At 51.2% G+C, this 27,841-nt stretch overlaps 1 protein-coding gene across 4 annotated transcripts; it reads left to right on the forward strand.

The window, feature by feature from the left end:
* Nucleotides 1-721: 721 nt before the first annotated feature.
* On the forward strand, nt 722-27,711 carry Sorbs3 (sorbin and SH3 domain containing 3). 4 transcript variants are annotated; one of them, XM_032918120.1, is made up of 21 exons: nt 722-868; nt 5,341-5,485; nt 5,717-5,834; nt 7,236-7,429; nt 9,595-9,658; nt 13,164-13,202; nt 13,619-13,712; nt 15,188-15,275; nt 15,487-15,573; nt 15,675-15,728; nt 16,383-16,469; nt 16,933-16,994; nt 17,512-17,654; nt 17,882-17,934; nt 18,020-18,066; nt 18,237-18,351; nt 21,714-21,839; nt 23,558-23,866; nt 24,564-24,667; nt 24,883-24,989; nt 26,947-27,711. In XM_032918120.1, exons 1-21 carry the CDS (start codon nt 765-767, stop codon nt 27,006-27,008), a joined length of 2,202 nt encoding a protein of 733 aa, XP_032774011.1. In that variant the 5' UTR covers nt 722-764; the 3' UTR covers nt 27,009-27,711. The 4 variants fall into 4 exon arrangements, with proteins under 4 accessions (XP_032774011.1, XP_032774012.1, XP_032774014.1 ...); XM_032918121.1 differs by having other exon boundaries at nt 15,191-15,275; XM_032918123.1 differs by having other exon boundaries at nt 7,236-7,374.
* Nucleotides 27,712-27,841: the final 130 nt, after the last annotated feature.

Below are 27,841 nucleotides of genomic sequence, written 5' to 3' on the forward strand. Positions count from 1 at the left end.
AGTCCTTGACCCAAGGCCGTGCTGGAGGTGTGCAGGCAGCAGACAAAAGGGGAAGGAGGTCCCTCTTGAACAAGAGGGCATGCAGGAGACAGAGCATGGCATACCGACCAGGGCTGCACTATCTGGGACAATGTTACCTGGCTCTAATATGCCACTGCAAGCTGCCCAGGGTGAGTCAGGCAGGCAGCAACAGCTAAAGCTAGGGGGAGGGGTCAGGAAACCAGACACCCGGCTCTCAGTTCAATCTCTGAACCTTGCTACATTTTTCTCCCTAATCTTCTTAAAAGAGGAAGAATGCTCCCTAAATCTGGGCAGAAAAGAGGGCGGGAGGGGTGTTAAGTTTCCTTGTATTTACCTGCCCTGTGGTCTTAGCGACAGACCAACCGTACCTCCTGTGTTTTGGGAGGCCATCAGAATACTTGAGAACACAGTGGGCTCCAACCTGAGAGGTGGTGAGCCAACCCAGGCCTGAGTGGCAAGGCAGAGCTGAAGCAGCTAAACAAAAAATCTCAGCCCTCCATCTCCACCCCTGCCCCCCTTTCCCCTCAACCTGCATTCTCCAAGACTGTTTACTGGACTCCCCATTCCCATAGAGATGGGACTGGTAGCCAGTCCTCAGCTCCCTTGCCCATGCTGTGCCTTCTCTTGTGAGAAACAGGAAGTTGGGACCTTTGGCAGCTCAGCGGCACCCTCTACATTAAATATTTATCTTGGAGTCCAGGTCAGAGCCTTAGAGCCTAAGAAGTTCACTGCTGGTGAGGGGGATGGCCAGGATTCCCGGAGTGGGAAGATCTTCAACTTCGTCTTTGGACAACAAAGAAGACAGTGAAAGTGATGTGGCCCTTCTTAGTCCCAAGGACCCTGACAGGTGGGAAGATTTGAAAGAGGGAAATGGGTAGAACTTTAATCCCAAAGGGAAGGTTGAGGTTGCTTCCCTTGGTTGGGTGGATAACTCAAGCATCAGAGGGTCAGCATACTGCTGCCTGACCTCAAAGAGGGTCTCAGAGCTCCTCCACCCCTGAAATACCTTTTTGCAACCCACCCCATTTCTCTCCCTTAAGCTTTCCTTAAAGGACAGGTGGATATTCTCTAAAAAGACCCTTATAGGGCATCTCACTCAGTGTACACACACACACACACACACACACACACACACACACACACACACACACTGTGCACTGTATAATACAGGCATCTGTTAAAATACCTCACGCATGCAAATCAGAGCCCTGTTAGCAGGTTTACATCTATGGAAGACTGAAACTGTCGAGCTCATCTCTTGAGCTGTTGTTCTTTGACCTAAGTTTGTTTCCCGGGAGGTGGGGGTGGATTTTGTTTGAAGGCAGCACAAACAGTTCTGTGAAGCTAATAAGAGGTGAGAGTGCTAGGGGTTGTGATGTGCTGGGAACCACTAAGGGTGGCTCAGGCACCAATCAACTGCAGTAGGTATCATTTACCATACCCAACACCTCGCTGCAGTAGATCAGAAACCATTTTTACTGGTTGGTTTGCTGGGGACTTGGGTATCCCAGTGAGTCATAGGCTAGGAGTACTCAAAGGTTTCCATTGTCAGTAAACATTTGCCCTGGCACCTGCCAGCCAGAAGACTGGACAAGGAGGGGCGAAGGGAAGGTCAGAGAGAATGGGGAGCCAGTGGGTGGTGTCCTGAGATCCACGTCAGCACCCGTAGGAACAGCGGAAAAGCCGGACCAAAACAAATGCGGTGAATGGGAACACCGAGACCCTCCTAACCTCATCCCCGCCCAAGGGACCCCACCCTTATCCTCTTCAATGCTGTGACACGTCCAGGGAGCCGCTTGCTCATATGGACGATTTTCTCCCCCAAACTTTGCATGTGTGTGTGAGTATCCTCACGTTTGCCAGTACACGAGTGTTTACAAACGCCTGGTCAGTGCGTTTAGACAGGCACGAACTCTCTTCCCAAGCGGGCGTCGCCTTCGTTCCTGGGCCACCGTGATTTATCTTGGTCCCAGCCTGTCTGCCTCCGGGCCTGTCTCCTGCCTTCCCAAGGCCGTGGGCTGCGTATCTAATTCCGGCTCCACCCGGGCTTTGGCACTCTGGGACCGTTCGGTTAATCACTCCTGCCCTGTGTCCTGGCTCTTGCAGAGCAGCTCGCTTCCCACACCCTGGAAGTGTCGCTGGAAACTCTGAGTGGCCCCCGCCAGCCCGCCCGCCCGCCCGCCCCTTTCTGACTCCAGCTTTGCAGTGGGGGCCGGGGAGGCATCTGGGAAACCAGTGGGCTCCCGGGGGACCCTCAGTGGCCCCTCCCGGCACCGCCTCCTGGACAGCCCAGCCCCTTGGGCAAGGGGCCACAGCGTCCCCGTGGCGCGCCGCCGGACAGAGGGCACTCGCGGGAGTGAATGAGGGAGTAGCAGGCATCTCCACTTCACCCCAGCACAGCCCCGGCTCACAGTTCAAATCCGAGCCCCAAACTCCTCCCGCCGCATTACTCTCAGGGTCCTGCCTCCCAGCGCGCCCCCTCGGCCTCCCTCTTCCTTGTTGGGCGTCCAGCCTGGCCCAGCGTCCTGACCGGTCACGAGGGCCGCGACCGCCCGCACTTCTCCCTGCCCTCTTTCCCGGAGGGCTCGCCGCGGCTGCTCCAGGCAGAAACGGGCTGGGATGATCCTGCTCTCCTGGGCAGCCCCAAGCCCCCCACCTGCTCGCCGGGGGAAGGTAGGTTCAGCGACAAAAGGGGCGGGAAGATAGCCTCCTGTAGTAGGTAGCGAAGGCATAGAGCTCCCCTCGGGGGTTCCAGTCTCTGAGGTTGTGCAAACCATAAAAGGTGAATTTGAAAAACCCTGACCCTATTAGTGGAGAACTATAGTTCGATAAGACCTGGAAAGGCAGAGAGAGAGACGTCTCCACCATCCAGGCCTCAATCTAGGATGGGAAGGAGTCCACCAAACCTATATGAACTTCATTCTTCCAGCCCTTTGGAGAGGGCTGCTTGAGTGCAGGAGCATTGAATTCTGGGAACTCACCAGAGGTGTCAGGACACCTTCTGTTTTATGCTAGACAGATACCTATTCCCCAGGAGGCCTCTGTCTTCCTTAGGTTCTGCCTAATGTCTCCAGGCAGCCTGCTGGGAGAAAAACCAGGACCATCACTGGGCCCTATCCTACCCTTGTGTATTCCCCTTTACATGTCACTCAATGGGAGGGGAGCAGATTGAGGTATCCCAGGGTCAATAGCTCCTGAAACCAAGTGGGGATGGGGGATTGAATCTTTCTCCCTCGAGAGGACACTTCTGGATTTGACAGGAGGGTGGGACACAGTCACATTAGGGAAGGAAGGCCTGTCAGCTGATGGGTACAACTGCTGATGCTGAGGGCAACTTGGCCTCAAGCCAGCAGTGGAGCAGGGAGGGGTAGCTCTAGAGCCAGTGTGCCCGGGACTTCCTTGGTCATCAGTCTGCCAGGCCTCACTTTCCCTTGGAGGAAGTCCAAGAGTCAGGAAACTGGGGTGTGTTCACATGGTTGGTTTTTTGGTAAGAGCTCTAATTGGATCCAGCTGGTGGGCTGCACCTCAACCTCCCCTCCCCACAAAGTCAGGGATTGACTGGGTCCCAAATAGGCTGCTCAGATGTCAGAAGGAATCCTCACAAAAGCAGACCAAAGAGGGCGCCTGCTGCCCCTAGCCTCCTTGGATTCCTTGTCAATGCCCAAGCAGGAACTGAACCCAGAAGACAGGTACTGCGGGCTCTGCTGTACTGTCATCATCCTCGGTCCCACAGCTCCTGGGCTGCTCATATGACTGCACGCTGCACACACCCCTGCTGACATTCTTTTCACTTTACCTCCCATGCTCCTCACGTGACTCACCACACACACACACACACACACACACACACACACACACACACACACGCAGGCATATTCACAGCACTGAATATATTCTACCTCTGCCACACACAGGACACCTCCTGGGGTATCTGGTGTCCTTTCTTTGAACCTCCACAAACCCCACAGACACATACAAGCCTGATTTGGCCCAGTCCAAAAGGTGGTAAAAGGGATTTTTGTTTGTTTTGTTTTTGTTTTTTGAAACAAGGTTTCTGGCTATCCTGGAACTCACTTTTTTTAAAAAAAAAATTGTTTATTCGTTTATGTAATGAGTACACTATTGCTATCTTCAGACACACCAGAAGAGGCATCAGATCCCATTACAGATGGTTGCGATCCACCATGTGGTTACTGGGAATTGAACTCAGGACCTTGGGAAGAACAGTCAGTGCTCCTAACCGCTGAGCCATTTCTCCAACCCCCAAGGTGGTGAAATTTATTCCACTAACACCCATTCAGCCAGGAAAATGAAGAGGTGCAGATCCTATATCATAGTTCTCTAGGCACTAAATCCCCTTTGTGCCCCTGAACCATGAACTCTCTGTCCTCTAACACCTACCTGTGTGTGTCCCCTTTTGCTCACCCATCTCCCCAGTGCCCTGAGCTCCCTTCTGCTGACCCTTGAGTGAAGCAGAACCTACTGGCTTGTCAGGCATGATGCCCTCAGTCAGGAAGGACCCTCCTTTCAAAGCCAAGCCTGTGGATACAGGAGTGTTCATCTGTTTAGGAGAGAAACTTCCAGAACTCAGCACCACCCCCAGGGCAGAAGCAAGTCCTTTTTGTTGTCATCTGCTGCTTTGCTTTCTATCCACCCAGAACTAGCTCTGAGTGTTCTGGAGCTGTGATCTGCACAGGAGGCCAGCGAGCAGCACACATTCCCTAGATCTCAGAAGTGGCTCCCTGCCTGGCAATGCTCTCCCATGCTCTTCTTGGCCCTAGTAGGGATGAGGGCAGTGCTGGCTGCTTCCCAGTGGTCAGCAGGTTCGTGGCCTTGATGTTGACTGCCCTTGTGCTTGTGAGCATGCAGATGCTACCAAGGGCATGAGCATGTCAGAAGAATGGAAACAAAGTCCTGTGCTCAGGTCCTCTCTGCTAGCTGCCCTAGTTCTCCTGTGCCTTCCTTCTAGGGGAGCTGGCTATCCTGGCACAGAGAGTCCCAGAGGGGTGGTCAGAGGGCTGCAGGCCTGCTCCTGGCCAGCCTCCCTATCTTCCTTCTTGCCTGCCTTCCCCTCCCCCACATCCACCCAGCGCTCCTGCCCCAGGCCTAACAAGCAGTCCATTGTGCCTCTGGGAGTCCGCACTGGCAGCCTGCAGGCGGGTGCCCAGAGTTGCCTGTTTCCTGGGTCCTTGAGCTCCCACCCAGCTGGCCATAATTCCCTCCCACAACCTACCTTCCTCCCCCACTAGTGGGTTGAGTCAAGAGGTCCCAGGCAGTCCAGCCCAGCCAGGCTTTCCCTTCCTTCCTCCTTCCCTGCAGAGTACACACGAAGGAGCAGCTGGCACATCCTGTGTCCTCCAACCTTGACCCAAGCATGCAAGGCCTCCCTGCTGGGCTCAGCCTGGATGATTTCATCCCTGGCCACCTCCGGGCCCATATAGGTGCATCTTCCCGGGGGACAAGGGTGAGTGAACAGCAAGGAAAAAAGAACGCTGATGAGCCAGCAGTTGATGGGGACACTAGTGGGCCAGGTGGGGGGAGCAGTGGACCGGCAGTCTGAAGGAAGCTCCAGAGAACCTCCATGGCTTCCCCAGGAGGCCAGTCTCAGGCTATGCTCAGGCTGCCATTCCTTCCCAGTGGAACTCCAGTGGAACCTCTGGGCCCTGAGCTTGCTGCTCCTGGCCCCTTCCCACAGGTGCCTGTGATCCGGAATGGTGGCTCCAACACCCTTAATTTCCAGTTTCATGACCCTGCACCCAGGACTGTGTGCAACGGCTGTCCCCCGCCCAGGAGAGATGGTTCCCAGCATCCAGGTGGGTCTGCTTGGGAAGATCTGCTCTAAGACCTTACACAGGGATGGGGCAAGTTCCCTGTGCCATATGGAAGGGAATGGATCTTTCAAGGCCACGAGAAGGTCCCCAGGGAACTGTGGATTCAGCTTAGGGTACTCTGTGATCATGCAAATCTTGAGAAAGGAACCTTGAAGAGAACAGGCTGACACAGCCTTTCCCTCCCTCTTGACAAGGGAAGGACATAGTCTTAGGGGTCAAGGGAACTGTAACAGGGCCCGAGATTCAAGTGGGAGGGTGAGAAGTCTCAGCTTAAGAATGGACAGGGACTGCCTGCCCCCCTCTATGCCCCCTCCCCTCCACATACACACCCAGGATTCTCATCCAATCCAAAAGGACATTGGAGATGCAGCTTAAGAGCCTGCCGCCTGGGCCCTAAGGTCTCTGAGCTCCTGGGGACTCCTCAGTACAATCCAGTACTTTGAGAAATGGTGTCCTTTACTGAGCATTCATTCCCCTGAGTCAGACATTGTGCAGAGGATCTCAGTCATTTAACAAGGAATTATTGAACCCTGGACAACACTGGACAGACATTTCGCAAGCCTAACCCCATCTAATCCATCTGCAGCTAAGCAAAGTCAGGATAGGTTATGGGCATCTTCCCAGTGAGAATCCAGTCTCAGAGATGCTCAGAGGAGATAAGGTTGCATCGAGATCCACACCCTTGACCCTCTGGCCCTGTAGCATGTATGCTGTTATACTAAACTACGTAGAAACTCAATGTTCTGTGGGAAAGCTGGGGACACAGAACACATGCCTGGGGAATGAGTTTCCCATCTCTTTGGGGGCCGTTGTCTGTATGTGCTATGTCCAGAGGCACAGACTGGAAGTCACTGTGTCTTTGCTGAACTTACTCTCCTTCTGTACAAGCAGAAACCGAGGCACCACCAGGAGGTTAATGGGCCTAAACTTAAACAATCAATCAATAGGTGGCAGAGCTGGAGTCTAAGTTCAAGTCTGTATCCCTCCAGTACCATCCCTCCCATCCCCCTGTCCCTGCCAATCCCTACAGCTCAGAATCAGCCTTGCCACACCCTAACTGGGATGCCCCCAGCATTTACTTCAAGTAATCATCCCCAGCCCTCCTTCTGCAAACTCTTAGGAGCGTCCAAGGAAAACAGAATGGGGAGCGATGGACACAGATTGCTCCAAACAAAATCCTCTTAAAATTCACTTTAAGTAATAAACAGGCAGAGGCCTGAGGCGCTGCTTCAGACATGGAGGTTTGTGGTGTCTGCATCACCCAGTCAAAGAAACAAGGAGGGGTTGAAACTTTGAGCTCACAGGGATTGATGTTCTGAGGAGACAGACAAGGTCAGATGGGGACCCCACCTTTCAGTTAATGATCCTACACTCCTCTCACAGACCCAGCATGGTATCAGACCTGGCCAGGCCCTGGGAGTCGGCCCTCTGTGAGCCCTAAGCAGCCTGCCCCCCAGAATGCCCAGAACTGGTCAGCCACATGGACCAAGGACAGCAAGCGGCGGGACAAGCGCTGGGTGAAGTACGAGGGAATCGGGCCCGTGGATGAGAGCGGCATGCCCATTGCCCCCCGATCTGTGAGTCCAGGGCTGAGGGTCCCAGACAGAGGGGGCCCGGAGACCCTCCTAAGTTCGAACTCTATGAGATCTCTATGAGTATAATAGGGGTGGGGCACGGAGGCCGACACACCTTGTGTGTCTGAGTCACTTGGATGTTATATGGTACAGATCTCAGAGATGGAAAGCCACCACTTTAAGGGCTGAACGTAGCCAGATGCCTCTGAGTTCTGGCCTAGCACCCATACACTAGGTGCCTATTTACAGCTAAGTGAGTGAGATTGCCCTGGCAGGCAGGGAAAGATCCTGTAGTCCACATTCCACGGAGGATTACCGGGGCCCTGGCCTTTCATTGCCTTCATATGTTGGGCCAGACATATTTCCTCACAGTCACAATACCCTTCCTGCTTTGTAAGGTCTAGATGCAGTGGGTCATGGGAAATGCCCTCTCTCCCTACATGTTACTTGTGTTTCCTCATGCAGAAAAATGTAGACACAAGACTGTGGAGAGCTCTGTCAGTACAGTGCTTGCCTTACGAGCCTGAGTTCTCATCCCTGGAACTTATATATATATATATATAAGCTGGGCATGATAACACACATGCTTATAATCCCAGCACAGAGGAGGCAAGGCCAGGTGGGTCTCTGAGTTGGAGGCCAGCCTGGTCTATAGAAGGAGCTTGAGCCAGGACTACACAGAGAAACCTTGTCTCAAACATTAATTAGTTAATTAATGGACAGTGCTTGAGAAATAATAACTATCCCCTGTGCTCCATGTGCACATACATGCACATACACATACAAACACACCTATACCCACACAAACATGCACACATGTGCATGTGCTGTGCATGCACATACAGATAAATAAAATGAGGAAAATGTAAATCAGTCTCCATCTCATAATGGAGGGCATCATGCTATACACTGAAGAGAGTTCTTGCATGTTTCGAATTCAGACACAGCATGCCACATGAAGCTGCCACAAAAGGAGCTGGGGAGAAGGCGCAGTGGACAAAGCATTTACTGCATGATTATATCATAGTTGGCTGCTGCAAATATCTGTCCTCACTCCCAGAACTGGGATTCGGGGCCACGGGCAGATCCAACAGCTTCCTGAATAAGCTGTCTAGAGGAAACACTGAGCTCCAGGTTCCCTGAAGGATCCTGTCTCAAACAAATAATCTTATTTTTTTTTCTTTTTTCTTTTTTTCGGAGCTGGGGACCGAACCCAGGGCCTTGCGCTTGCTAGGCAAGCGCTCTACCACTGAGCTAAATCCCCAACCCCATAATCTTATTTTTTGAGGGGTGGTGGTGCCTTTAATCCTAGCACTCAGGAGGCAGAGACAGGAAGATCTCTGAGTTCAAGGCCAGCGCAATCTACATAGTGAGTTCTAGGCCCGCCAAAGGCTATTAGTGAAACATTGTCTCAAAAATAAAATGAAATGAATGAAGGAGCTAAAGAGATGGTTCAGTGGTTAGGAGCGCTTGTTCCTGGAGAGGTACAGGGTATGATCCCCAGGACCCACACGGCAGCTCACAGCTATCCATAGCTCTGCTTCCAGGGACTCTTGTACTCTCTTCTGGCCTCTAAGTATATAAGCAAAACACTCACGCACATTAAAAACCCTTTAAAAGGGGGTTGGGGATTTAGCTCAGTGGTAGAGCACTTGCCTAGGAAGTGCAAGGCCCTGGGTTCGGTCCCCAGCTCCGAAAAAAAAGAACCAAAAAAAAAAAAAGATAAACAAATAATTAGGTACAGGGTTGTATAGGCAGTTACCGTCATCCCTAATGACCTGAATGTGATCCCAGAACCAGTATGGAAGCAGGAGAGCTCCTACTCCTGTAAACTGTCCTCTGGCCGTGTGTGTGTGTGTGTGTGTGTGTGTGTGTGTGTGTGTGATCTGCACATCCCACCCCCACTAATAAATGAAAAAAAAATATAGTGGTGTGCAATTGACCCCTGGCCTGACCTCTACATGCACAGACACAGGGGTATGTATATGCCTGCATGCACACTGGTGCACATACATACATGCACACCAGCACCAGAGATATTCCCCAGACCCCAGCCATCTGTAGGGATTTCTAGGTGTCCAGAGTTGGCTTGTCATTGGGGAGGATGGGTGAGCAGGGGTGAGAGTGTGGGTGAGTAAAGAGACCTGATTTTAATTTTCTCATCTCAGAGTGTCGACAGCCCCAGAGACTGGTATCGGAGAATGTTCCAGCAAATTCACCGGAAAATGCCAGGTTAGACACCCTCCCAGGGCCCAGTAGACTCCCAACTATCTAGAACTTGTGGGAGGGATAGGAAGGGCGATTTCTTTGCTTCTGACTCCTCTCTCCGTGCTCTAAAGTGAGTGGTCCTGGAAACAGGCAAAGAAAAGAAAAGTTGCTGCCTGTAACTTCTGGTGCTCAGAAGGCAAAGGAAGTGGGAATCACAGATCTGAAGGCCAGGCTAAGCTACAAAGTGAGACTCTGCCTCAAAAATCTAAAAAAAAAAGAAAATAGGCAGGGGGTTGGGGGGAGGAAAGAGAAGAGGAAGAGAAGGAGCAAGGAGGGAATTTCTCTGTTCTACCAATGCTTGGGACCAATAATGGCCTCCAGACATACTTTAGTAGATGGCGACTAGTTGAAGTTTCCCAATGTCCTCTGAGGGCTTTCTGGGATCTCTCTGGACTTGTGATTAGGCTTCAGCACCACCTGAAGCATTGGTCCAAAGGCGGCCAATCCTGAGCTGCATATGAGCACTCTAAGGCCATCTGTGCATTGAGTCAGTCTTTGCTTATCTCTGAGGACTTCCTGTGTACAGGAGCACTAGAAAGATGCACGATGTACAGATGACGGAAAGGGCTAGAATAACCAAAGAAGCTGGAGGGTGGCCAGGTCAGCTAGGCCACCCTTCAGCTAGGCCTGACCCAGAACTGGCAGAAAGGACCCTGTGAAGAGGCCCTTGAGCTTAGCCCAGAAAGGGTGGAGAGGAATGTGCCAGCAGAGGGCGCTTCAAAAACCCCGAGGGGAAACTGCATCTGGAAAAACAGGACCAGGAAACTCTGGACTAGGGTGAGAGGGGATTCAAGGTAGGAGTTGCAGTCTGAAAGGTCATAGGGTCAGGTCTTGTGAGGCTTTGGAGGTTCCTAAGAGGGCTTTGACTTTTATTGGACAAGAAACCTGGAACCTCTGAGCCATTTGAGCAGCAGAGTGAAGAATTCTAACAAAGAGGGCTGGGAGGATCTCCCACACTGCTAGACACAGAAGAGAGGGTGGGAACAAGAGCACCAATTCCCCTGATTGGCAGAGGGGGAGGTGGGTGCACCATGAAAACCCTGCTCTTATCCAGTCTATACCTAGCAGTGACCCAGTCCAGGGCAGTGGGGTGGGGTGGGGTGGGGTGGGAATTCCAGGGGCATTCCAAGTACAGCATTGGGATCTGCTATAATTGAACAGAACGAGAAAGAACAACATGGAAAGTGAATGTAAACCTGAGCAAGTTGAAGGATGAAGCTGCTGTTTGGCTTCATTTTATCTTTCAGACAGGGCCTCATGTATTCCAGGCTGGCCTTGAGCTCACCAGGCTGACCAAAAGCTCTCAGTCTTCATGTTTCAGGGGTCATGGGAGCTTGCCTGGCTTTGGTGCTGACATTTTTTAGAGATAGGGAAGACTGCAGAGGAAGCAGGCTTAAGAGGCATTTGGAGCCTGGTGGGGTAGCACATGCTGTTAGTCCCAGCACTTGAGAAATGGAGGCATGAGTTTAAGGCTAGCCTGGTCTACAGTGAGTTCTACCACAGCCAAAATTAGAAAATGAGTCCTTCTCTCTGAAAACCAACAATAACGAAAAGACTTTTGGTTTTCCAGGCATGTCATACCCAAGGGGAGTAGGTACCAGAATGCCCTGGGCTAGGTCAGGGGCGAGGTCTAACGCTGCATGTGAAATACTTGGGGTGCTAAAAAAAATGATGGTGATCTCTAGTCCTAGAGAGTTCTGATGTGTAGCCTTGGCTTGACCAGAAACTAGACTTGTAGGAACAGACAGCACTGACCTTAGAGAGCAGCTCCCTGCAAGAACAAGTCCCTTGTATAAAATGCCATATCCAAAGCCATGGATATAGGGCCCCACGGTGGTGGCTTACTCAGGAAGCTGAGGCAGGAAGATTACCGTGAGTTCTAAGATAACTTAGGCTGTGATGTGAGGTCCTATGACTCAGTGGGTGAAGGCTTCCAAGCCTGGCACTCTTCAAAACCCACATTGTGGAAGGAGAGGACTGATGTTTGTAACTTGTCCTCTGACCCTCACATGCTGTGGCACACATGTGTTCACATACACACACACACACACACACACACACACACACACACACACACACACACACACACACACAAGAAACGTTTCTAAAACATGAACAAATAAAACAAAAAAACCCTGAAGGGGCTGCAGGGTTAGGTGGCTGCTCTTCTAGAAGACAAAGGTTCAAGTCCCAGCCCCTGCATGGCAGCCCACAACTCTCTGTAACTCCCGTTCCAGCGGATCTGGCACCCTCTTTTGGCCTCCATGGGAAACTGGTTATACATGTTGTTCACAGACACACACACACATAATATATAAAATAAATGTAAAAGTACGATAAATTTAGGTATAAGTAGTCATATTCACACATACCTGTAGACATCCTCTCATAAATCTTATAGCGTCCCCCAGATTACTTATATTTAATACAAAGTAAATGCTGAGTTAGTAGCTATATGTACACTGTATTGTGCTGCTTAGGGAATAACGACAAGAAACAGTCCGTGTACATGTGCAGTACAGATGTGACATATTTTCAAAGTGGGCCTGGTTGAATCCATGGATGTAGACTGTGGAAACAAGGCTGAATGTATTTGAAAAACTTTGAGACTAGCCAAGATCACACAGAGAGATGGAGAAACAGTCTTTACAACTGAGCCCCCTGAGCATGTGGGTTTGGAGAACCCCTGCCCAGGCGAGGAAAGCAGCCGAGAGACTAGAGGTGCTTCCAGAAAGAGACAAGGAGAACCAAATAGTCTCCCTGTGTCCAGATAAGGAAACGGAGTTTCAGAAGGAAGAGCCGTGACAAATGCTACCACTGAGTCAAGCTAGATGATCATAAGATGATAAGTCAAGACCATAAGGCTGGGTGCTATGGAGGTCCTGACTCCCTTGGGCATGGTGGTTGGGGCAGCAGTGGTGGGCAGCAGGCCTGCCAGGAAAGAGGACTGAGGGCTAGAGATAGGGTAGTATGCTTGCTGTGAGGAAAAGCAGCCACCCAGCAGCAGAGGGAGGCGAAGGCAGGCTCCTGAGAACAGCATTTGGGTGTTAACCATCGTCTCCATCTCACCCCCTGAAAGTCCTGAACACCGAGAGGAATGGGACTGGGCAAAGGGAGAAATTAGGCATTCCAGTTGGAGAAGGGAAAGAGAAAGGGGCTGGCATGGCCAGGGCAAGCCTACAGAGGTCAGGAGAGGGTCAGTGTGTGTGAATAAGCAGGAGAACCTAGAGAGTGTGGTTGCCGCCCATTTGGCTCTCGGGGCTAAAGGCTGCCAGAGGCAGGCATTTCAAGCCCTCCCAAGGGCTGCCTTCCTAATTCCTTCCCTCCCTCAGGACATTCTTCAGGCCCTGACTCAGCCCTCAGCCCTTGCTCCAGGCAGAAGGGAGGCTGGGAGTGGCTAGGCAGGCTCCTAGAGCACCCTGTCCTCACTCTGTGTTCCGTTGGTGACCGAGTCCTTTCTGTTCCCCAGACCTGCAGCTGGACTGGACCTTGGAAGACCCACCCAAAGGTGAGAAGTGTGGGTTCATTAGTTGGAGTCTGGAGATGTGTGGCCTGAACTTGGGGGTCTTCCTGGGTGGTGTGATTCAATGCAAGAGAATCTTAAGGAGCACATCTGGGAACACTAAGTCCCCTGGTAGGCAATGACTAAGGCTACCTTCACTGTCCAAAGAGCCCTTGTTTCACCATCTGTTGACCAGGTTTCTCTGGGCCTCTCTTTTCTTATCTGTGAAATGGGCATACCACCTGTTCCAAAGCTGTTTTGAAGAGTTTGTGTTACAAATCTCTTGAGACAGTGCCCATGTACTAGCCCAAACCCATCTCTGTCCCTGTGAACCTGTTATCCAGGTGTTAGAATGGAAGTGGGTATCACAGCTTAAAATAACTGCCCAACACTTGTCTTTGTCTGTCTTCATTCATCTCCAGTGGTTTCCTCACGTGCCTCTTCTGCAGACCCCAGGCATCCAGGGCCCCAGCAAAGACCTGCCTCCAGGCCTGGCACAACTGGGACTTCGAGCGGGTGAGCTATGGCCAAGGCAATACAGAGACTAGTGTCCTCTTGTGGCTAAACCTGGCACAACCTGGGAGCGGACAGGAAAGGGTCTATTATTCCACTGGGCTCTAGAGGGGCTCAGAGGGGCTCCATAGCTGCAGATGCTCCAGCTCACCAGGATCAAAGATAGCCAGGGCAGACCCACTCCTCTTGTGCATCAAAAGCCAGACCCTCACAGATCCAGAGACCATAAGTGATGTGTCTCCGGGGCACTAGGGATGGAAACTGTTAAGGGCAGCTTGGACATGTGGCCCTTCCACTTTAAAAACTGAGAGGAAAACCTATAGCATGAGTGAACCCAGTTTTCTATCAGACTGTGGCTCAGACGTGCTCTCCAGAGAGGGAAAGGAAGAAATCCTGGCCTGAGTATTCAGGGGTGCTCTGCTACACCTTGGGGACCTGGAACTCTGCTCTGTACACCAGCTGTATGTGCCTATATGGGGTAGAATTCAGTTCACCAGCACAGCCATTGCTGGCCTGTAGCCTTTGTCATCAGTGAGATAATGACAAGAGATCCAAGTCAATGTGCTGCCACTAGTCATTCGACCTTGAGCTTCAGCGTCAGTGTCTCCATCTTGTAAGTGGGGGCCGTGGGGGTAACTGAGAGGATGGAGTAAGAAAACGTATGCATCTTGCATTATAATTGGCATATAGCAAGTCTGCCAACATGCTAACACACAGGTTCCTGTATGATGAGAGCTTCCTTCTATTGCAAACAGCACATTCCATTCTCATGAACACCTTTTTATTATAGAAACGAGAACAGACTCATAATTATAGGCAACAAATCCTCATCCCGTGGTCAGACATGCCATCATTTGATAAGCCCCATTCAGTTGTTCCAGACTAAAGCCAGAGGCCAGCCAAGAGAGAAAGCCTAGGTGGATGGGGTACCCCAGTGACTGAGGTGGCTACACAGGTTTTATCACTTCATCCAAGCCCCATGAACCTGAGGCTCAGGAATCCGAAACAATTTGCCCAGGTCTCCTGGGTAGAGAGGCTCTCCAGTTTTCTTTGGAGTTTTTTGTATTCTTACGTCCTGGGCCATGGTTTCTAAGACCACTTGGCTAGAGCAGTCTGCAAGCCAGCTGCACAGGTACACACCACACCAAACACATAGGCAGGATGCTTTTGCCCAAGGCCCCAAGGGAGATCCTGGCTATCCATAGAGCAGTGTTTGTATAGGCCTTCTACTGGACACCTAGCACATGCTCCCTTGCAAGTCATTCCCATTTTACTGGTGTCCAGCCCGGGCTTCCATACACCTTGCCATGGCTCCAAGGTCTATGGCACAACTTCCACAGTCAGTGGGCAGGAAGGTTTCCTCAGTGGGAATGAGGAAAGAGGTAGAGAAAGGCACAGCCCCTTCTCCTTTGGTTACATTCTCATCCAGGTCTCAGTTTTCTAAGAGGAAGCTTAAGTGGTGTTTTCTCTTTCTTCAGAAGAAACTGGAACCACTCTGAAGAGACATCTAGAAATACCTTGAACTATAATCTTGGACCATCCTCAGGGCTTCATTCCTCAAATCAGGTAGACCATTTTGCTCCCCAACACCATCCTCAACTGCATGTTCTCTGGCCACACGTATCTGCAGACACAGCACAGATCATTCCCTGATTTCAGCTTGCACACTTAGTAATGCATCTGTGGGCATAGCAGGGGAGACAAGGCCCACCTTTAGACTCTAGATACAACCCTAGTGTCCCTCCACTCAAGCTAGTGGCCACCTACCTCCATGCAGGTGCCTAGACATCGAGAGAAAGTAGAGAATGTCTGGACAGAAGACTCCTGGAACCAGTTTCTGCACGAACTAGAAACTGGGCATAAGGTAAGCATATTAGCAGGGTCCTTTGGGACTGAAAACCACCCTCAGTTGGAGCCTGACCCAGATGGGTTTATCCCCTTTGACATACCCTTCCCACCCTACAGCCCAAGAAATCACTGGTGGATGACCCTGTTGAGAAACCTGCACAGCCCATTGAGGTGAGTGCCGCCCGACGGAAATGGGGGAAAGACACCAGGGTCAACAGTAAACAAGGATGACTCTGGGTAATGTGGTCTTAGTAGCCATGGAGAGAGGTCAAAGAATCAAGGCTCCAACTTGCCCTAGGCCAGTACAATTTCAGCTCTATCCCTAGCACCAAGGACAGTGCCTGAACTCAGTAGATGATTAATAAACACACACAGACTAACATAGGAGAGAGTGTAAGCAGATAATGGGGCGGGGAGTGTGTACTGAATATAGGTAAGTGCACCTGCTCAGCTCATTCCAATACTCATTGTGTGGTGGGTGGTTGCAGCAAACCTGGGCCATGGAAGGCCATGGAAGCCAACAGAAAGGAATTGGGCAGGCCCTCAGGTTCTTAAACAAAACATACTCCCACCCCCATCTGTTTTCCTCCAAAATAAAAAAGGCCAGCAAATACTAAAGCACTTTTGACACCCTGGAGTCTTGGGTTGGGGACTATGACAGGAATGAGGTGACACCTTCCCATTAGCCTTGAACCATGACTGCAGGCATCAAAACATGTCCTGACCCCCTTCCCTGAGGCCTGCCTCTGGCTGACCAGGCTGTCAGATCTGACCTCTGACCAACCTCTAATACAGTACACTTCCTAAGAGGATCTTATCCCCCAGGTCCTGCTAGAGAGAGAACTGGCCAAGCTGAGCGCAGAGCTGGACAAGGACCTGCGGGCCATTGAGACCCGCCTGCCATCCCCCAAGGTACTAGCCTCCGGAGGGCTTCTAGAAGAAAGGCTTAAGCCACAGCAGCAGGGGACAGAGGGAAGCAGGCAGAACCAGAAACTGGCGACTCTGGGCGGACTTCAGCCTTGTCCGATTTACAAAATACTGGGCGTTGACTTAAGTGACCCCTGAGAACCCTTCCTGGCCAAATCTGGTTCAATGTTTCGGCTCCAGGGCCCCCTCCCTACCTGCCCCCGCCCCCAGTCGCAGCCCCAGGGACCCCAAGACCTGACCCGCCCTAGCTTCCCAGGCCGGGCCTCCTTCCTTGGCGCCTCCTCCCAGCGCGAAGGCTCGCGGCCGCCTCTAGGACCCCACGTCCCGCCCCTCTCCGGCCTTCTTCCCTCCCGAGCCGCGAACTTTTCCGGAGGAGGTGGCCGCACTGGCTTCGGCTGCCCTGTCCCCGGGGTCCCAGGCTCTGATCGCGTCCGGTGTCCCTACGCAGAACTCTCAGGCTCCACGACGGCCCCTTGAGCAGCCCGGCCCGGAGCAGCAGCCCTCCGCCCGGTAAGTGGTAGAGACGCGGGCCGGAGCAGAGGGTCTGTTCCCCGGGGGAGGGGACGTGGCGCGGGCCGGGAGAGGGGGCGATGGCCCTGCCCACGGTGGGGGACGGGCGAACCCCGGAGGAGGGGCCTGAAAATCGGAAAAGTGCCTGGCCGCATCCCAACCGCACCTCTGCAGGGGCTTGTCTGCCCCCTGAGGCCACCTGTCCTAAACCGAGGAGGACTCTAGTGGTAGTGGCGTTGGCGGCGTTGGAGGTGGATGGTGGAACCCAAGGCCCGACACTTCCCGCGTTTCTTCGGGCGCCCTCCGCCTCTCCTAACCCAAGGCCTCACCCTTCCCGGCCCTCTGCTGCACGGGAAATAGGACATCCTGTTAAGAGCCCCGGACCTGGGAAGACGCCTGGGAAGGCAGGGGACGGGATGGGGGTAGTCAGAGGGTCTGGGAGGTCGGTAAAATGTGCCGACTAGCTCTGAGGGATGTAAAGTTTCAAACAGGTGACTCCCTGCCTCTGTCCCTGCAGACTGTCCTCAGCCTGGAGGCCCAACTCACCGCATGCACCTTACTTCGGTTCCTCCCGACCCCTGAGCCCCCACAGAATGGCAGATGGAGGAGGAAGCCCCTTTCTGGGACGTAGAGATTTTGTCTACCCTTCCTCAGCCCGAGGTAAGATAAATCCTGTTTTTGTTGGCCCTGAAAGGCCGCCTACTGGTTCTGGAAGTTCTCTTACAGCTAGCTATGTGGTGCCCCAGGAAAGGGAGGGTGGGGGCCAGGAAGGTCACAGAGTCCTTGCTTCCTTGTGCCTGACCTGGGTGGGTTGGGGGAGCATAACCCATCCCAACCCGATCCCCCCAGACATGACCTCCCCAAGCTGAGGTGGTGCTTCTCCACAGAGCCTAGTGCCTCTGAAAGGGGTAGCAGCCCTGCGAGGAAGGAGGAGAAGAAGGTAAGAGAGTCCCTAGGGTCAGGGAGTGTCTGGGTAGGTCCCTGTCTGTCTGAGGTAGCCCACTCTGTTCTCTCTCTTCTCTCAGAGGAAGGCTGCCCGGCTCAAGTTTGACTTCCAGGCGCAGTCCCCCAAGTAAGTGCTTTTTCTCAGCCCTTCCCCCTCCACTCTGGGCAGTCTGAACTGTGAGGGGAAGGGAAGGGGCTCAGGCTTCAGTTGGAAGAAGGTGGGAGAGGGAGGGGGTACACAGGGCAGTGTCTGAAGAAGAAAGTGTACCCGGTGCTGTACATTGCTCTCCCCTACAGGGAGCTGACTCTGCAGAAGGGTGACATTGTCTATATCCATAAAGAAGTGGACAAGAACTGGTTGGAGGGGGAACACCATGGCCGGCTGGGCATCTTCCCAGCTAATTATGTGGAGGTGAGTGAAGGAGATAGGTTGGGAGAGACTTAGAAACTGCAGACTCCAAGTTCCCTGTAAAACCTTGAGGGGTCTGTGCTCTCTCTCTTGAATGTCTTTGGCCCACACATCACCTGGTCCAGGGCTTAGCCTGTTCTCCCAACCCAGGGACAGTTGAAGAGACACTCATCCAGAAGCTACCACCATGTCAGGGCTCTAGATTTTAGCAAGATTCCATCTTTCTATCCTGGTCTTAACTAACCAGAATGTGAAATGTGTGACAGTTAACTTGCAAATGTATCACCTCTTTCAGGTGTGTTACCTGTTTGTTCCTCACACTGCCGGGGTGTGTGTGTGTGTGTGTGTGATAATTATCTCACTTTAGAGATGGAGGTTCCATGCTTAGTCAAAGAGTCATGGCTTTATGAGACCTACGGGTTATTTTTAGTCTCTGTGTCTTAATTTGTAGCAAACTAAACCTCTGGCATAAAGTTGTTCATAATATTCCTTTGTATTTTAAAAATATTTATTCTTGGGGTTGGAGAGATGGTTCAGTGGTTAAGAGCATTGGCTGCTCTTCCAGGGGACCCAGGTTCAGGGTCACAGGTCATTGGCAGCACACAACTGTCTGTAACTCCAGATCCAGGCCACCTGACACCCTCACACAGACATGAATGCAGGCAAAACTACCAAAGCACATACAACAAAAGATTAAATAAATTATTAAAAGTATATGTAGTCTTGTATGTGTGGGTGCAAACCTGCTATGGTGCACATCTGGAGGCCAGAACACAATTCTGGGGTGTCAGTTCCTGTCGTCCACCTTAAGGCGGGCTTTCCTATTTGCTACTGCTCTGCTTCTGGCTTTTCTGTGGGTTGTGGGGTCTAAACTCAGGTCATCAGGTTTCTACCCCTCAGTGAGCCTCCTCCCTGATGTTGCCATTTCCTGATGTTTATGGCGTAATGATTGTCCTCAAGAGTGAAAGTTTAGCCTTTCTTTTTTCCTTTTTCTTTTTTCTTTTTCTTTTTACCTTTGATAAGAGTGGCACAGCAGCCCAGGCTGGCCTAGAATCACTATGTAGCCCAGGCTGGCCTCAATTTTATGGCGATCCTCCCGCCTCATGGTAGTTTAGGTGATCTATAATAATAGCATTTGATACTGTAAGTTTCCCTCTTAACACTGTTTAAGATGTTTAGCTGCATCCCACAAATAAAAATAAATAAATAAAATAAAAAATAATTGATTTTCTTGTTTTGGTTTTGTTTTGAGATGGGATCTTATGTAGCCTTGGATGGTGTAGAGCTCACTCCATAGACCAGGCTGGTCTTGGATTCACAGAGATCTGCCTGCCTCTGCCTCCCAAGTGCTTGCCATCAAAGGCGTGTACCACCAGGACTGAGCAAATTGTGATGATGATGTTATGATGATTACTATTCTTACTGTTTCTGTTGGTTAACATAAACTATTTTCTCATTATTTTCATGATGTCCCTTTGATAACTGGGTAGGCTGTCATAATTCAGGCTCTTGGTTTAACAGATTCTGTCCACCCATACATTCATCTGTTTTCTGGAGTTTTACTGAGTACATACAGTCATGTAGTCCAGCAGTCATCTACAGCTTAGCGTGAAATGTTCCATTAGCTTATTGGTTTTTTTTTTTTTTTTTTTTTTTTTTTTACTTTTCTATTTTTCGGAGCTGGGGACCGAACCCAGGGCCTTGTGCTTGCTAGGCAAGCGCTCTACCACTGGGCTAAATCCCCAACCCCAGCTTATTGATTTTTATGAATAGGGTTAACCAAGAAAGCATGGGGATTCAGAGCCCTGGTGGGACCAAAGGGCAGGAGGGACCAGGACACTTAAACCAAGGGCCACTTGGCCCTCAAGAGTGATAAAAGATAGAATAAATTGATCCAGACCTACTGGCACATGACTTTAATCCCAGCACTTAGGAGGCAGAGCCAGGTGGATTTCTGTGAGTTCAAGGCCAGCCTATGTTACTTAGTAAGTTCCAGAAACAGCATATATATATGCTTCAGAACAAGTTCCTCTGCAGAACCCTTGAGACATCAGGAGTTAGACTGACTCCCTACTAGGGAGAAGGAGAAGGGCCATGGCTAGGTAACAGAAATGGTGAATTTCCAAGATGGTGGGCTTCTTCCTTACCCTCCTGACTTGAGACAAAAGCCTGACAACTTCACGCACAGGCGCTGTAAGCCCTTGTCCCCCCCAGCAGTCCCTGCTAATAGACTGGTAAGGCCAAGGCCAGGAGGACATGTTACACAACAGTTGTAGGCCAATCAGACATCCTAGCCTTTTCAAACTGACCAACCCTAAATCAGGAGAGAAAGACCCTTCAGATGCTAAACTACCCCAGCCCTCAGACTCTTCAGCTTCCTGTGCAGAGAGGGCTTTCATCTCTGTGTGTTTGCTGCATGTGTGTTTCTTCAGCCCCAAGAAACACCTCTCTCCAACGGCTAATTCTGTTTGCTCCTGTCGGAGGTGCTTGATCTTTCTCTGCCACTGCCTGCTGTGCTCAAGATTTTTCCTGCCTTTTAGTTCTTAAACTAGCAGACAAAACAAACCTGACCAAGACCTCTAGACTGTATGCCTTAGTCACTCTTCTATTGCTTTGAAGAGATCATGACCAAGGCGACTTTTATGGAGTCTTATTTACAATGTCAGGGTCTTAGTTCATTATCATGATGGCTGGGAGCACGGTGGCCTGGTGATGGAGTAGTAGCTGAGAGCTACATCCTGATCTAAAGGCAGAGAGGTGGGGGGAGGGAGGGAAGGAGGAGGGAGGGAGGGGAGGAGAGAGAGAGAGAGAGAGAGAGAGAGAGAGAGAGAGAGAGAGAGAGAGAGAGAATATGAGAGAATATGAATCACTAGACCTGGCTGAGCTTTTAAAACCTCAAAGCCCACCCCTGGAGACTCACTTCCTCCAACAAGGCCATATTTTCTAATCCTTCTAATCCTTCAAACAGTGCTACTCCCCACTGACTAAGCATTCAAATATACGATCCTATGGGGACCATTCTTATTCAAGCCACCATTCTGTATCGCCTTCATTTGTATCTGTGACCCATATCTGTAGCTCTGTAGTTGGACTGGCTTCTATCTCGGCCTTCACCCTCCTGCTCTGCCTGTGCTATTGCACATCACTCCACTGGAAAGTCTTCCTCCAGGAACCCTTTGGATGACCATCTCAGTGCCTGCCTGTACTTACACTGCCACTGGCTAGGCTGTATCTGGAGTGTGTGGAAGTGACATCTGACCTGGGCCAGCCTTGCCCATGTTGTTTCCGAATGGCTCTCTCTTCGGGAGCATAGGTGTGTATACAGTTGCTGTCTGGTCTGAACTTTTCTCACACCTTCCCTTCAGGTTCTGCCTGCAGATGAGATTCCCAAGCCCATCAAGCCGCCCACATACCAGGTGCTGGAATATGGCGATGCTGTAGCCCAGTATACCTTCAAGGGAGACCTGGATGTGGAGCTGTCCTTCCGAAAGGTGAGGCCAGGCAGGGCAAAGTAGAGTCGGGCAGGGGAAGACAAAGGAGATCCTGCAGAAAGAAATGAACATTTTAAAAAACGTCAACTGTACTCAGAATTTTAGTTTTTTCCAATCTTTTGGAATAGGTTACCCTTGATCTTTTATTTTTAACTCCAGTACTAGTGACTGAACCAAGAGTCCTATCACACAGGGCAAATGCTCTATTATAGCCCTCATTTTATTTTTAATGTTGAGACAGGGTCTTGCTAAGTTCCCCAGGCTAGCCTTGAACTCACTCTATAGCCCAGGCTGGCCTAGAACTCACTCTATAGCCCAGGCTAGCCTTAAACCATTTTTAAAAAACATGAGTGTTTTGCTTGTGTGTATGTGTGTACCACACATGCAATGCCCATGGTGGTCAGGAGTAAGCCTCGAACCCCTGAATTAAGAGTAGCAGATAGTTGTAAGCCTCTATATGGGTGCTGGGAATGGAGCCCTGGTCCTCTGCAAGAACACCAGATACTCTTAACTACTGAGCATCTTTCCAGCCCACAGGACTTGAGCTTTCTATATTCTTGCCTTAGCCTCCCAAATTGCTGGAGTTATAGACCTGTGCCATGGCTTGGCCAAATTTATCCTATTTTTGAAAGAGCAACGTCTCACTCTGTCATTCAGATTGGCCTAGAATTCACTGCGTAGGCCAGGGCAGCCTGGAATTCCCCGTAGTCGTCCTACCTCAGCTGCCTCAGCTGCCCAGATACTAGTATTTCAGTACGGTATGAGCCATCATACCTGACCCTACCATTGTATCTTTAATTATCTGGTTGAAGATCATACTCTACATTTTTAAAGGACTAGAAATAAATTTTGTGTGCAAAGGGTACTGTATTGAACACGAGGCCCTATGTGTACATATACATGTGTGTGTGTATGACTTCCAAGATGTTACTGACAAGCATATTTTGTGCTAGATTATGGTAAAGAAAGTTTGAAAAATTTCTTCAAGGCGAGGAACCTGTCTTCCTTTGAATTTGAGGGTGAAGGCCATAGATGCCCCTAGTGAGCACCCCTAAAAAAGGCTGACTCCATAAATAGAAGGGAAGGAGTTGGGGTGGGTGGCTGGGCAGGAGAGGACTGAGCAGTGAGGGGGAGGACATCCTTCTAGAGTAGCCTGCTGACATGCTGGCAGTTCTATACCAACCTCCATCAGCTTGTGCCTTCTGCCCTGGGAGAGGGTCACAGGACATGTGAGTCAGGCAGGACTAAGTTGGTGGCTTGCTAATCTGTCCATTGCTACTTAAAAGGCCATGCTTGATTCTTTGTCTCATAGCAACAGCAGTGGTCGGTTATCCCACTTAACCCAAGAGGAAACCAAACTTACAGGGGCAGAGCAGCTTGACCAAGGCCACATAACTTGGACTTGACACTGGGGAACTGTAGTTGGGGTTTGCAATTAGTGATTGGAGGTAGGGATTGATAGTGTTGTAAGCTTTGGCCAGGGGAAAGAGCTGATCCAAACCTAGCACTGTCTGCTATGGGAAGAACTTAGTCTTCTACTTGTTCCTGACTCCTTTTCTTTTTAGCTGTATGACCTTAGATAACCTGCTGATCCTTTCTGAGCCTGATCTCTCGTGCATGTAGCATTAGAACTGAGTGAAATGACCCAGGTAAGCCACCCTCAGGTGTGTGATGCCCAAGAAACCCCTGCTGACAAGAACTCCTTTCTAACTCCTCAGGGGGAACGAATCTGCCTGATCCGCAAAGTGAATGAACATTGGTACGAGGGGCGCATCACGGGCACGGGACGCCAAGGCATCTTCCCTGCCAGCTACGTGCAGATAAACCGGGAGCCCCGGCTCAGGCTCTGCGACGATAGTCCCCAGCTCCCTGCATCACCTCACCTGACAACCACTGCTCATCTAGGCAGCCACTCCCAACCCTCCTCAATACCTGTGGACCCCACTGACTGGGGAGGTCGGACCTCCCCTCGACGCTCTGCCTTCCCCTTCCCCATCACCCTTCAGGAGCCCAGATCCCAACCCCAGGTGAGGTGGCCTGCTTTTCACACTGCCTTCCTATCCTCTGACTGGCCCACACTGGTAATTCTTCCTGAACAGCCTCCAGAGAAGCGGGAAGTTGGGCAGAACTTAGCATGGCCCCATCTTGCTTTGGCCCTCACTCCCTTGAGGTTCTGATCTTTGATCTTCCAGCTCAAAGAGGCATGGGCAGGCCCAGCTCGGGTAGCAGGCTAGACTTGACCCTCCAAGAGGCCACACCTTCAATGTAGATCTTCAGCAAGGTAGCTAGCGCTAGGTTTCAGGGCTTTGGTATTTGCGTGCTGTGTGGCCCACAGACAGTGCTCCCTGTAGAAAAGCTAAGTTTCCATCGTGGGAGACTGATGAGGCAGGTTTGCGCAAAAGTGTTTGGCAGCCCTTCTCTGTGCTCTTGACCTGGGTCCACATGTTCACCCAGCCTCTCTGAGCAGGTACAGCTGCTACTGGCTCCTCCTCGGGCCTGTTTGTCCTCGCTGGTGCTTAGAAGTCCAGCCACTCACAGTGCCTGAGGCCTGGGCCCACATCCAAGTGCCGCTGAAGTGAGCGAGTTAGATCGCACCTTCCTGGGCCTGGGAGCTTTGGGAAAGGGCATGCAAGCTGCTCCTCAGCTTTCCCTGTGGGACCCCAGTCTACTACTTCTCCCTATACCTCCTCCTTATGCCCCTTCTTTCTTCCCATGAACCCCCAGAGTCTCAGTACCCCTGGACCAACCCTGTCCCATCCACGAGGCACCAGCCATCCCACAAACCTGGGGTCCTCCTCCCTAAACACCACAGAGATACACTGGACTCCGTGAGTACCAGCTGGGGGCTTGCTTTGGGAGGGAGTTGATGGCAGGCAGTACTAGGCCCCGGTCCTACTGTCCCTCACCTATAGGTTGGGGAAACTCCCAGGTAGAGCTAATCTTAAGTGATGGGAACAGGGCACCAGAAGTGACAGCTCTTGGTAGAACTGCCAACAGGTCTGGGAAGGAGCCCGAGGCCTCTGCTATGCTGCCATTCCCACAGGTACCGGGCCATGTACCAGTACAGACCCCAGAATGAGGATGAGCTGGAACTTCGTGAGGGAGACCGTGTGGATGTCATGCAGCAGTGTGATGATGGCTGGTTTGTGGGTATGTAGCCTGTGGAGGGGAGGCTGGCCAGAGAGAGGGATCTTAGGGTCCTCCTCGGGACTTCAGTGGCAGTGCTGAATCAGTATTCATAGCCAGCACCCCCACCAGCCTTCCAAATTGAGAGCCTTCTTTCCTGTCCCGAAGAGAGGCACCAGGGGCATCTGCCTCAGTTGTGTGATCAGTGATAGAGTCACACTTGGGACAGGATTTCTGACTCCCAGGCCCCTGCTGCTTCCTCTGCATACCACTGCTTCTTCAAGCAGGTCTAACACCCGAGTGTCCTCTCCCCTGCTCCCACCACCTGAGAAACAACATAGGCTGTCAGCCTGCCTGACAGGGCTGGCACAAGGGGAGGCAGAGACAGGCCAGTTCTCTGTGAGTTTGAGGCCAGCCTGGTCAACTTCAAGGTCAGCCAAGGCTGTCCAATAAAACCCTATCTCAAATCCCACCCACCCCCAAAAGAGATCTCAGCCCTTCATTACTGGCCTAAGACATTGTACTTCAAGGCCTTCAGACCTAAAGCTTCATGCTGATCTTGTCTGCTGCTTACCAGACTCCCTAAAGCTAGCGAATCTTGTGTACCCTTGACTCCAAAGGATAGGCCAGGGAGAGAAGAGAACGACTAGAAGCCCTGACGTCGGGGCCCAAAGGATTGAAGTGCTATCTGGGCAGAGGAGGTCATAGGGTAGTATCGTCTTCCCTTTTTTTTTTTTTTTTTTTTTTTTTTCCAGAGCTGAGGACCAACCCAGGGCCTTGCAATTGCTAGGCAAACGCTCTACCACTGAGCTAAATCCCCAACCCTCGTCTTCCCTTTCTAATCTGACTCTCAGCAGCTCAGTGCCAGGCACGCTTCTCACACCATGGCACTAGCCATCCTCACTGCTTGTTTTACTCATGCGTTGTAGAAAAAAATTAATCTCAATCGGGGGTTTCTACCCCGCCTTAGATCATTCAGTTCCCAGATAAAAGACCCACAACTTTTATATGCACAATAAGCACTAGAGCTGGGCAGACATCTACCCTCTAAGCTATTAATAACCCCTATCAATAACCCCAAGTTACAACTTCCCATGTTCCATCTGGGCAGCTCTCACTCCAATTGGCCAGCCCTCATGATCCCTTACCCCGTGGCATCTCCCTTTCTCTCCTCCTCTCTCTTCTCTCTCATGGTCCTACCTCTGACTCCAGGCCAGGGGAAACGAAACTCCACCTATCTCTCTTCTGCCCAGCTAGAGGCTGTAGGTATCCTTTTCAACCAATAGTTTTAAATTAAGGAGCAAGGTTGCACACCATCACTTGGTGTACGTGAGGATTTTCCCACCCTGGGGGCGACCAATATTTAGCACTACAATACATAGCGACAGACCAGACCTCCATACCCATGCACTTTTGCTTCGGCATTTCTTTTATACCACATATGAAGCTTTATAGACGTCTATAGACAGGAAGAAAAAGGAACCTTTTCAATAACAGAGGCCGTAATGCTATGGGGAGTGGCTTGGACCTATGCCCTCTGATATGGTATCCAGTAGCCACATGTGACCAGTTAAGTGTAGATTAGTTAAAAAGAAGGAAAATAAAAATCCTAACCCCTTTTTCATACTAGCGCATTTCAAGGGCATTCCCCAGGACACATGCTTCTCAGGGGATCATAGCAAGCCAGAAGCCAGCTCTATGCCTAGGCAGCTCAGTGGCCATCTTTGAAATGAAGATGGGTTCCTCCCCCCAGAAGGCCTGTGATTCATCATCTCAATTCCTGGTTTTCTTAAAGAAGTTAGTGTTGGGTGCAAAGTTGTCTTTGCCTCCAACAGTTGTTGGTTGGTTTAGAAGTGCAGCTTTGTTTGTACCGCTAGGGGGCATGAGTGAGGAGAGGAAATCAAGCCCTTTCTCCGAGAGCTTGCAATTTCAGGTACTGTCAGCGGAGGGCGCGCCCTAACCTGCGTAACGTCTTTTTCAGGTGTCTCCCGGAGAACTCAGAAATTTGGGACATTCCCTGGAAATTATGTAGCCCCGGTGTGAATGGTCTCCATGGCAATATGGAGCCAACGAGGATCGGGTGGGGAGCAGTAGCACTATGGGAGGGAGAGAGGCCCTCCATATCCTCCTCCCCCAGGACCTATGCTCCCAGCTTCTGCAGAAACCCCAGCAACTTTTCCTCCAAGCCTCCTTGAAGTCCCCTGGACTGATTCCCACCCGCAAGTCACAGGCATTCCTTTGACAGCCCCCTTCACCGCCCCTCAAATACAGACATCTGCTTTCATGTGGAGACTGTCTCCAGGCCTTATTGAGACCAGACCCCCAAGCCTCCACCCCCACCCCCAGCATTTCCCCTAATGGGGACTGGCTCTCGCTTCACCCCCATGGGGTTCCTCTAATAAGGACCAGCCTCCTACCCTGGTGAAGACAAAAGGCCTCCTCCAGTTTCTCACCAGCTTGCCTGCTACCACTTTGCCTTCTGGCCTCCAGCTGGGCCCGGAAGCAAGGTGGGGAACACCTCCTCAGTCTTCAAGGCCTAGTGAGAGACTTTGCCTCAAGGCCTCAGGGCCTACTGGGCCCCTGGGTAGGGCCTCCACATATACCTTACCCACTGAGGCACACAACTGCCCTGGCCTATCAGAAGATTTATTTACAGGGAGACAAGCTTGCTGTCCCAGTTCCCAGCTCTTCCCGGTGTCCTGGTCCCCTCTGGAAGAGAATGTAAAATAAACATGGGTACCAGGGACTTGTCTGCATCACTGTCCTTCAGGTGGACCTAGAGGGAGGGGCTGGGCTGGGGGAGTCTGTCCATTTAGGATTGTGGGATTTCTTTCTGTCATGGGTTGTAGTCCGAGTTAGGTGGGCCAACTGTACGA

Source organism: Rattus rattus, chromosome 12 (assembly GCF_011064425.1).
Source record: "Rattus rattus isolate New Zealand chromosome 12, Rrattus_CSIRO_v1, whole genome shotgun sequence".
NCBI lineage: Eukaryota > Metazoa > Chordata > Mammalia > Rodentia > Muridae > Rattus > Rattus rattus.